Source organism: Anguilla rostrata, chromosome 13 (genome assembly GCF_018555375.3).
Source record: "Anguilla rostrata isolate EN2019 chromosome 13, ASM1855537v3, whole genome shotgun sequence".
Classification (NCBI taxonomy): domain Eukaryota; kingdom Metazoa; phylum Chordata; class Actinopteri; order Anguilliformes; family Anguillidae; genus Anguilla; species Anguilla rostrata.
The window spans coordinates 19,310,159-19,320,070 of record NC_057945.1 but is presented as its reverse complement, the minus strand read 5'-3'; the positions used below and the strand labels follow the sequence as shown (position 1 = coordinate 19,320,070).

Genomic DNA, 9,912 nt, shown 5'->3' with positions numbered 1-9,912 from the left:
CATCACCAGCAGGCTCCAGGGAGCAGGGGTATAAATGCCACAAGCCACCACAAGTAGAAGGCTTCAATAGCAGAATTATAGAGGCCACGCTGCGAGATGCAAACCTCTTATCAGCAACAAGAATTCAAAAGCCAGATTAGAATTTGCCAAAAATAATACAGAGATGGGGCTGAAGAGTTCTGGAACAAAGTATTATGGACTGATGAGACCAAAATAAACCTTCACTAAAGCAATGGATGGCTAAAAGATAGGAAGGAAGGAACAGCCCATGATCCAAAGCATACTAGATCATCCGTGAAACCTGGAGGAGGTAGTGTCATGGCTCAATAGAGTAGATCTGTAACAACATGCACTTACTTCTGTTCGTTAGTGAACATTGCATGGATCCCCAGGATTGTGTGCGATTCAGATGAAACGGATGGGTGATTTGAGATCCATCCATTCATCCATTATCTATACCACTTGTCCTGGTCAGGGTTGCGCGGTGTTGGGGGGGCTGGAAGCTATCCAGTGATTTGGGATACAAGACTAAGGATGCAGAGGAATCCTCTTTACTCATGTTGGCACAGGTGTGAAGCCTGATGTTACACCTGCAGCTGCTCAACAGCACTGCAGGCAAGGTTGGGCCAATGTCTATGCAGCTCCGGGGTCACAGTGTACAAAGTTAAGAAGCACAGATCCAGGTCCAGGTTCACTGCCTGCTGTGTCTCACTGCCAGTGCAGCAGGACACCATCGCAACCTTGAGGAAGTTTAAACTCATAACTCGCCCACGCCCTTGTGATCTGACACCTGGTTGTTCTGTACCAAGGCAAAACAACCCCACTTCTCTTTATCAAGTCGTCCAGGCACCAGTAACACGTGAATGGCAACATACATGCTATAATTAATCACGAGAGCCCAACCTCCATCAATAAATATATCCTGCACCAAAACACACACACAGATGATAAACTGCTCAAACGAACAGATTGATTTTCCTGTAGATTAATTAAGTAATTATTAGTCTACCATGTTTTCAATGGTCTCTAATGAAGAGTGGCCCCACCACCTTGATTGACTGTCCTTTTGAAAAGGTTTCGTTAAATGATTGCTGAACAGCCTGGTCATCACTTACACATTTTATTATCCTTTTTTAAATCACAATTTTTTCAAGCTTGGCATGATAAAATCTCTCTGATGAGATTTAAAGACATGACATGACAATTAACACATTTTGATTGAGGTTCCAAAAACACAAACATTTTTTGGAAAAGCTTGTCATTAAACGTGATGAGTAAAATCTCTCAAAAACCTGCACCCACCCAGATGTGACCAGTCTCTCGCCACTGCCAAACAGTTCCAAATTTTGTAGTGTGACAATATAATTCTTTATATTCCAACATCCATATGTACAGAACAGCATCTCAGAACAGGGGCAGCTTTACAGACTGAGAGAGAGAAGAAAAAAACAAAAATATAAAGCACCACCACACATAGTACAGAGTTGAGAAGTAATACACAGCAGAGTTGACAAAACAGCATTGCTCTTAAACCATTAGTACACTGTTTGTGCTTTCTTTTCTCCTGCCACTCTTATATTTACAGAATACAGAAATTAGATTTGAGGTTAAAAATCCTGGGAGGTCGAATAAAATGTAAAACAAAAAGAGTTTTTAAAAATAATAAAAATAAGATAAAAAAACAAAACAAAAACATTTGCACGCTTACCTCATTGTTAGGTTTTCCAAGACCAAAATGGTTCTGTTTATGTTTGGTTTAAGTAAAGTGCACAGCACACACACTGGTGTAACAGCAGGAAGATAGAGTTACATTATAATCCCACCCCTTTAAACAGCAGCCAAGCTGGGAGGAGGCAGAGGAATAATGCCAACGGTAAATACAGTGCAGTGTTCCATGTCACGTTAGGCACTAGTGAATGACTCAACACCAGTTACACAAGGACCTGATGGGGCTCCATCCAGACCTGAGTCAAAAAATAACACGAAATGCTTTAATCCTTTAAACACAAAATTTCCTGCAGGTTACTTGCCTTTTTTCCTAGAAACATCTATTTTCACCCAATATTCAGAACAAATTCTTATTTCGTATGACTGTGCGCTTTTGGTTAGTGACACGCCCCTATTGAAAATTCTCGCTGACCTTACGGGAAAATTTTCACGTTTCACCAGCATGTCACCAAGCGTTGGTGTGGGGGTGCGGTTCTCACTGGAGACAGCGCTGGCGTCTCCAGGGGTTCATGAGCGTGCCGTCTATGCCCATGGGCAGGTTGGCTGAGTGGTCCGGCGGCTGGCCCTTGCGAGCGCGGTGCAGGCGTGGGCTGAGTGCCAGGTTGGTGAGGTCCACCAGCTCGCGCCGGTGGGACAGCAGCGCCACCATGTGGTCCAGCTTCGTGCGGATGGTGGTGTAATGGAACTGCCGCTCCTTGGTCAGCTTGTGGAAGCAGTCCCGCAGGTTACCGTCAGGGGGCGGCGGCTGCCGGACGGGCAGGCGTGGCTGGGTGTTAGGGGCGCAGCCAGCGTCGCTCCGGGCAACGGCACCAGGGGAAGGGAAGGGCAGACGAGGGCGTTTGGGCGGTGCTTCCGGGTCAGTCTGCATGCAGTGGTCGGCCGTGTGAGTGCAGGTCTGCGTGGAGGTGTGGCAGGAGGGGGGGGCCGGGACATCCAACACAGGAGGCTCCTCCCCTTCCATGAGCGTGTCCATGGGCATGGCAGCAGGGATCCCATCAACCAGCACCTCCCTCATGTGCTCCTGCTCCATCCAGTCCTCGCCGAGGGTGGAGGAGTCCGACAGAGCGCTGCTCTTCCGGCTGCGCCCCTCAGTCCCGCTGCTGTGCACCTGCACCCGGTTGGGGGTGCTGGTCAGCCTGCTGAGCTCGGGCTGCAGCTCCAGGGGAATGGGGGGCGGAGCCGCGGCAGGCGGTTTGAGGAGGAGGTGCTCGTAGATGCCGCTGTTCCGGGCGCTTCCGTGGCTCGCCCGTGCGCTGATGGGCAGCGACTGGGCGTAGAGAATGCGGAATTCCTCGTCAAAGTGCTCCGTGACCTGACCCGACAGCTCGATCAGATTACTGCTGTTCAGTTTACCGTCTGTCCAGTTAAACCTAAAGGCAGGAGTGATACGGCATGGGCACATGGTTTTTAAATGTAGTTTTTTTCCCCCAATAGATTTTACTTTTTATATTCTGTGTTTATAAGAACATAAGGATAGATAATTATGAGAACAGGCCATTCAGCCCCTCGAGGCTCATAATTTACCTAAAGACAAGAGAGTTTGCTGCTAAATAAATGTCATGTATTGAACATAATGTATATATAGTAAGTTACCATTTTCTGGTATGTTTGGTGATCCACCTCAACCCATTCCCAAACCCACCAGGGGGTCTTTACCCTCAATTTTGGAAACCTACAGGTTAAATCCCATCATTGCACATTATCCAAACTGAAACCTCACCTAATGGGCAGCACTTTGTGGTTGAATAGCCAGGAAGCTGTCCTGTGTACTGCACACATTTTGCAGTTGTAAATTCTGCTTCAAAGCATTAAAGTCATTATTGTGCGTACCTGTACGAGCCTGTGGCCACCCGGTTTCCGTCAATGAGCATGAACCGCTCGTGCACCTTCCCCGTGATCCTGGCTCCGGAGCGTAAGAAGTAGGTGGCCCCAGTTATGGTGCGCACCCGCATTTGCTGCAGTAGAGTAATTCAGCATTAAAACACAGGTTCATTGCCACATAAAAGCAGCACCAGGCACACTTCAGCCCAGCTCTAGCAGAAAGGGACAGACGCATACACAAATACACTACGTGGTCACCGAAGAAACAACATTTCATCTAAAATTATGAGCATTAATATGGAGTTGGTCCACCTATTGCAGCCATAACAACTTCTTCTGGGGAAGCTTTATACTAGATGTTGGTGCATTGCTGCAGGGATTTCTTTCCATTTGGTCAGAAGAGCATTAGTGAGGTCGGGCACTGATTGGGCAATTTGGCGATTAGCCCTGGCTCGCAGTTGGCTTTCCAATGAATCCCAAAGGTTTTGGATGGGGTTGAGGTCAGGGCTCTGTGCAGGCCAGTCACGTTTTTCCACACCGTTCTCAACATAGCCATTTATATATGGACCACGCTGTGTGCTTGGGGGCATTGTCATGCTAAAATAGGAAAGGGCCTTCCCCAAACTGTTGAGGAAGCACAGGATCATCTAGAATGTGACTGTATGCTGTAGCATTAAGATGTGCCTTCACTGGAACTAAGGGCATAGCCCAAACCACAAAAAACAGACCCAGACCAAGGGGTGTCTACATACTTTGGGTCATATAGTGTAATCCTTAACTGGCTAACTTCAAAAAAAGGACTAACCCAAAGAACTGAGCACTCAGGCACATGAATGAGGCAAGACAATCATTCACTCTCTCTCCCTCTAAGGACTCCTTTCATACAGGTTTTCACAAGTCTTAACTTTAGAAATGGAAAGAGGAAACAGCCTACATACTACTCCCATAGATTCACTTCTTTGCTAACTCGGACAGCGTTTCCCTCCCCATCTTGGTGAAGATAACTGCAGGCTGATGCATAGGTTGACCCACATTTCAGCACAAAATAAAAGGAATGAGGCGTGCTGAAGAGTTGCATGCAGGCAGGATCTCTTTGCACCTTTGCTTCCTATCACTGAGCTCGCATGTAGCCCAAGCCCTGCATCTACAGATGTGCAGATGTGTAGGCGACTGTTCCACATTTGCTTGGGATACAGTAGATCAACACTGGCAGTGTGAAAAGTTATCATGAAATGCTAGCAGCCACGTGGTCAGTCAGGTATCTGTGTCCACGTGACTGCCACTGAATACCTGAATAAAGCACCCAAGCTGAATTTCTGCAGTAAGGAGGCCACCCATGAAGGTAGAGTGTGTGAAATTGAAGCCGTGTAAGTCAGCTTTGATGCATTGGTGGATGTAGGTGAGTACAGTTCAGTGTGAAGATGAGCACAGGTGGATGTAGGTGAGTACAGTTCAGTGTGAAGATGAGCACAGGTGGATGTAGGTGAGTACAGTTCAGTGTGAAGATGAGCACAGGTGGATGTAGGTGAGTACAGTTCAGTGTGAAGATGAGCACAGGTGGATGTAGGTGAGTACAGTTCAGTGTGAAGATGAGCACAGGTGGATGTAGGTGAGTACAGTTCAGTGTGAAGATGAGCACAGGTGGATGTAGGTGAGTACAGTTCAGTGTGAAGATGAGCACAGGTGGATGTAGGTGAGTACAGGAGGGCACAGATGAGTAAAGGCGAGTCTGCTCATACCCGCATTTCATCCAGGTGCAGATTGAGGTTCTGGCACATCTGCAGGAAGGAGGGGACACAGGATTGGTCTAGCAGGATGTACACGGGAACCCTGCGCTGGGTACAGGCCTCCCGCAAGTCCCTGAAGATGTCCAGGTCTGTGAGGGAGTCTGTCACCACGGCGATCACCTGCAAACATTTCCCAGGTAGCCTGTCAACTACAGAGCTTTTATGTAGTTGTAGTCCTGTGTGGTTTCAGCCATCAGGGCCTGAATTCAAACAGATCTATGATATTCAAGTGCGTAGCACACACAGGTGTAAAAACAGAGTTACATTGCAACCCTACACCATTAAAGGGAAATTCCACTGTAGTATGAACTTTTACTTGCAGAAGAGTAGCTTTTCTGTTGATTAACAAGAGTTCTCAGCCAGCTCTCTATCTGTAGTTAGTGCAGAGATTTAGCCCCAAACTACCAAGCATGCTCCAGGTACCTGCTTTACTAAAGACTACAACAGCCAGGCACTTACAGTCCATGGTGGGTGTCAGACAACGTTTACCAGTCACAGGTTACCACTCCTACTGAATACAAACAGAGAGGGTAACGTCACTTGCTACCAAGCTAGCCACTAAAGAAAGAAAATCTAACTAGGTTTGTGTGTTCAGTTTCAGTTTACTTTACCGCCTTAAGTTCTACTGAAAAGAAAATACCGCTGCAGTGGGGCAAACTGCATGGGTTTAATACGATTAACTGATATATGCAGATGACCCAGTGAGCACAAGCCCTAATATAAATGGAATCTAGACGTCTAGAGGGGTGTAAATCTAGGTTGAGAGATGTTTTGACATGCTTTGATGCCCGGAGGTCTAGTTGTGCCAAAGGCCAAGACCAAGACCTATGGGGAAGCTGCCTTCAGTGTTTATGGTCCTTGTCTTTGGAACAGTGCGCCAGAAGATCTGAGGACATCAATTCATTGACATTTAAATGAAATCTTTAAAGTTATCCTACGTAGGATTTTGCCTTTCCGTGTAGACTCCGTGTTTGTAAACCCCACTCACACCTCCTTAGTCCTCAACCCCACCCACACCTCCATTGAAGACACACCCTCAAGCGCTTCAAGCAAAATGTCAAGCAAAAAGGTGAGGTGGTCAGAGCTATTCACAATACCATTTTTAGCAACATGAATGATTCCATATAGATGGTAACAGTAATTATGCAGTGTTATAGCGACCCTTACACTGAGTGCACCCCTTAGCGCGTAGGACCATCCTATGGTAGCCTAGCTACTCAGTGGGCCGGTGCAGCTATTTTCTGTTTTTCCTTGTTTGGTATTTAGCTATTCTATACCCTTTTTCACGAAGCAGGATTGCCTGCTTACGAGTTAGATGGATAACTGCACTGACTAAAACTCGGAACCCTCGCAAATCTTGAACACGAAATGAAAAATAGAGCTGTTCTGGGTTTTACTCCACTCAGTTATCCAGCTAACCCGGCAATCCTGCTTCATGACAATGAAATCAGATGCAAGTACAGTCCCATCTCTGCCTCCACCGTGATGAATCACACCATATTTTAGAGTTCAGGTGAATTACAGCCTCTGATTGGGATGGCTATATTTGAGAAATGAAGAGCGTGTTGGCGCGAGTTCGTGGATACATTTTCTGTTGCTGGGGGCTTTATTTTTATTTTCTTTTTTTCCTAAAACACGTTCTTGTCATTCCTGAGGTTAGCCTTTGCAGCACCGCAGCTCTGGCAGTGAGGGCTTTGTACCGTAATTGAGTTACGTTTTATTTTTTATACAGCACATGAATGTCAGCAGTTATCGAATGGGCTCACTTCACTGACCGTCGACCCCCTCTCCCCCCGAATCCCCTGTACTGAGAGGCAGTTGAGCGAACTCCAGCTCAGCGGTTCGTCACTCGACTACTTGCAGATACTTGTGCGTGATCACAAGCAAAACATTTCACCCTCAGGGAGTTTTATCTACATTGAGTTGGAATTTACTTTTGGGCAATGGGGCGTGTTTTTCTGTAGGAAACAACAAGATTGACGTATTCAGCTGACTCATCTACGAAAATTCTATCAAGGGCAGGACTCGTGTGGCCGCATACTGTAGCTACATTTAAACTTTGTACATTGCCTTTTTCAAATAGGGATATATAGCTTCCTGGTGCTTTTTAAATTATATATATATATATATATATATATATATATATATAATATATATATATATATATTGTTTTAACATATCTCTTCGATTAGGTCATAGTTTTTTGCATGCAATCAGGGTAAGTAGCCTACGCTGCTCGAGCGTTGCAACGTGTCCAAACTGTGAACCTAAGCCAGACTTCCTCACCATCACGTTACACCGAGTGATCTCTGTTGTGGTCAAATGAGACAACGATTCGTCTTCATATCATTATCGGAAATAGCAAATAGTAGCCTACGGTGATATGATATAGCTACATATGTTGAGTTGTGGATAGATTTTTAGATTTGTGCAATGCCTGCTCACGCGCACACACACAAACAATATTCACATTTTAATTCTAAACAGATAAATCGGCTACCATAAATTGGCAAATAAATTCGCTTATTTAGAAGGCAAAATAAAAATTAACATAATTCAGTCCATTTCATCTCTTACCTCTTTTGCACTTTTGATCATTCTTCTCGCAGCTTCCTTGCAGCTGTAAATGCACTCGCCGTAGCTAGGCTGAAAGTGGGCAACAACCCTGGTGACTCCCCGGTAAGAACCTGCGGTGAACGCCGGCCATCCTATTTCCAGAAGCGGCGGCTCAACGTCCGACACCTCGGGGAAGTAAGTGACGGAGGAGCAATCCATCGAGCTAGTCATGGATTGTTCCAACCCGGTGTCCTCCCCCAACAGAGACACGCATCGTGGCACCACCGCAGCGATACTGATGCGTTGAATTTCCTCGTCGGAGAGAAAATTGGGTATCCTCTCCTTTTTTAAGAAATCTAAGTAAGCGTTTACCCCACCTGCGACCAGCTCCTCCAAAGCAAGCCGGTGCCGTTCGTTGTACAGCTCCTGAATGTTAATGTCACCTCGCATAAACGCCCTTAACCCTGGCGAATCATCCAAGCACTGCGATAAAGCCATTGCACTACACCGATAAACGCGTCCCTCACGCCACAAGAATATCCTGTTTTATGAATTCTGACACAGGAAAAATGCAGCTAACTAAAGCATTTGTATTTTGCGTCCCATTCAGCACCGTCACACGGGTAGTCCGTATTGGCTGACATAAAACTGACAGGATGAATCTGCCACGCCTGCGACCGCCCCGTCCGCACACCGGCGAATCTTATTGGGCCACAGTTTGAATTTGGATGCAAACAAACCAGGGCTCCTCCTTTAGTTTGCCGAATATCGGTGGGTTTGCCTTACCTGAAATAACTCGTTGTATTTTCAGTTTAACGTATAATACTCAGGTAAGGCGTTATATGACGCAATACTGTTTTCAAATATTTTTTATTGTTCTTTATTTCCCTGTCATGGCTAGACTACATCGTTGTTTGCGCTTTTCCTCCGACGAGCTAATATGCAATTTATCAGCGTGAACAAGTTTAAACTGTAAATCTGCATATATTGCAGATACATGGGTAGGAACAGTGAAGTTAGCCATTTTTTCTACATACTTAAGGCGTTCAGATTTGAGATCAAATGATAGATATGACCAAAAAAAGTACAAACTGGTTTAGTTGCTTCGTGTTCACATGAGTATATGTTGTACTATTTCTTTTTTACAGAAACAGCCGTTTTTGTGTTACGTTACGTTGTGTTAACTCACAAAGGTGAGTTAAAATTTAGTCTAAATGTTAGTTGCATAGCCCTTAAATGCAATAACTGCATCGTGTCAATAACCCATTGACAAATTGTTTGGTATCTTCTTTGGAAATGATTTTCCAGGTCTTCACTGCAGTCCCTTGCAGTTGACCCTTAGGAGGGTTTCTGTCTTCGGTCTACTCTTCAGCAAGTGAAATGCAGGTTCAATTGGACTTAAATCAGGTGACTGACATAGCCATTCCAATACTTTCCACTTTTTCCCATTGATGCTTTTGTTGCATAGGCAGTGCATTTGGGGTTAATGTCTTGCCGCTGGGGGCAGCACTGGCCCATGACATTGTAAGAATTTCTTTATGTATAGCCAGACAAAATCTGTTCACTTCCGAATTCATCCTACTACAGCCATCCTCAATAAAGATGACTGAGCCTGTTCCTGAAGCAGCCAAACATGCCCAAGCCATGACACTACATTCTCCATATTTCACAGATGAGGGAGGGTTTTTTGGATCACAGGCTGTTCCTTCCATTCTCCACACTTTCATCTTTCCTTCACTTTGGTAAAGGTTTATTTTGGTCTCATAAATAATACATCTCATAATATAATTTTGTTCCAGAGCTCCTTTAGCAAAAAATACAAATCTGGCCTTTCTATCCTTGCTGCTGATGAGGTTTGCAACTTAAAATCATTTGAAGAAATGGGAACTTAGTCATAGAAAGTCAATGTACCTAATTGTATGTACTTGTATGACATTTGGAAATGCATTCAACCTTAGAACTGTGCATTTGCAATACAGAGCTCTTATGTTAAACTGTAGTAATGTAATTGAAACATTTT

The 9,912-nt window shown here is 45.1% G+C and overlaps 1 protein-coding gene across 1 annotated transcript; it reads right to left on the bottom strand.

The window, feature by feature from the left end:
* Positions 1 to 1,104: 1,104 nt before the first annotated feature.
* Positions 1,105 to 8,569, bottom strand: fam83d (family with sequence similarity 83 member D). Its single transcript, XM_064304900.1, has 4 exons — positions 7,914 to 8,569; positions 5,289 to 5,456; positions 3,559 to 3,683; positions 1,105 to 3,098 (listed from the first exon to the last, which is right to left on the bottom strand). The coding sequence occupies exons 1-4, from the start codon at positions 8,388 to 8,390 to the stop codon at positions 2,204 to 2,206; spliced, it is 1,665 nt and encodes a 554-aa protein (XP_064160970.1). The 5' UTR covers positions 8,391 to 8,569; the 3' UTR covers positions 1,105 to 2,203.
* Positions 8,570 to 9,912: the final 1,343 nt, after the last annotated feature.

Bases quoted from the DNA above. Each gene is read 5' to 3' on its own strand.
- fam83d (XM_064304900.1), bottom strand. From the start codon at position 8,390: ATGGCTTTATCGCAGTGCTTGGATGATTCGCCAGGGTTAAGGGCGTTT. The intron at 3,684-5,288 runs GTATGAGCAGAC...ACTCTACTGCAG, and splicing joins TGCACCTGGATGAAATGCGG to CAAATGCGGGTGCGCACCAT. The intron at 3,099-3,558 runs GTACGCACAATA...TCCTGCCTTTAG, and splicing joins GTGGCCACAGGCTCGTACAG to GTTTAACTGGACAGACGGTA.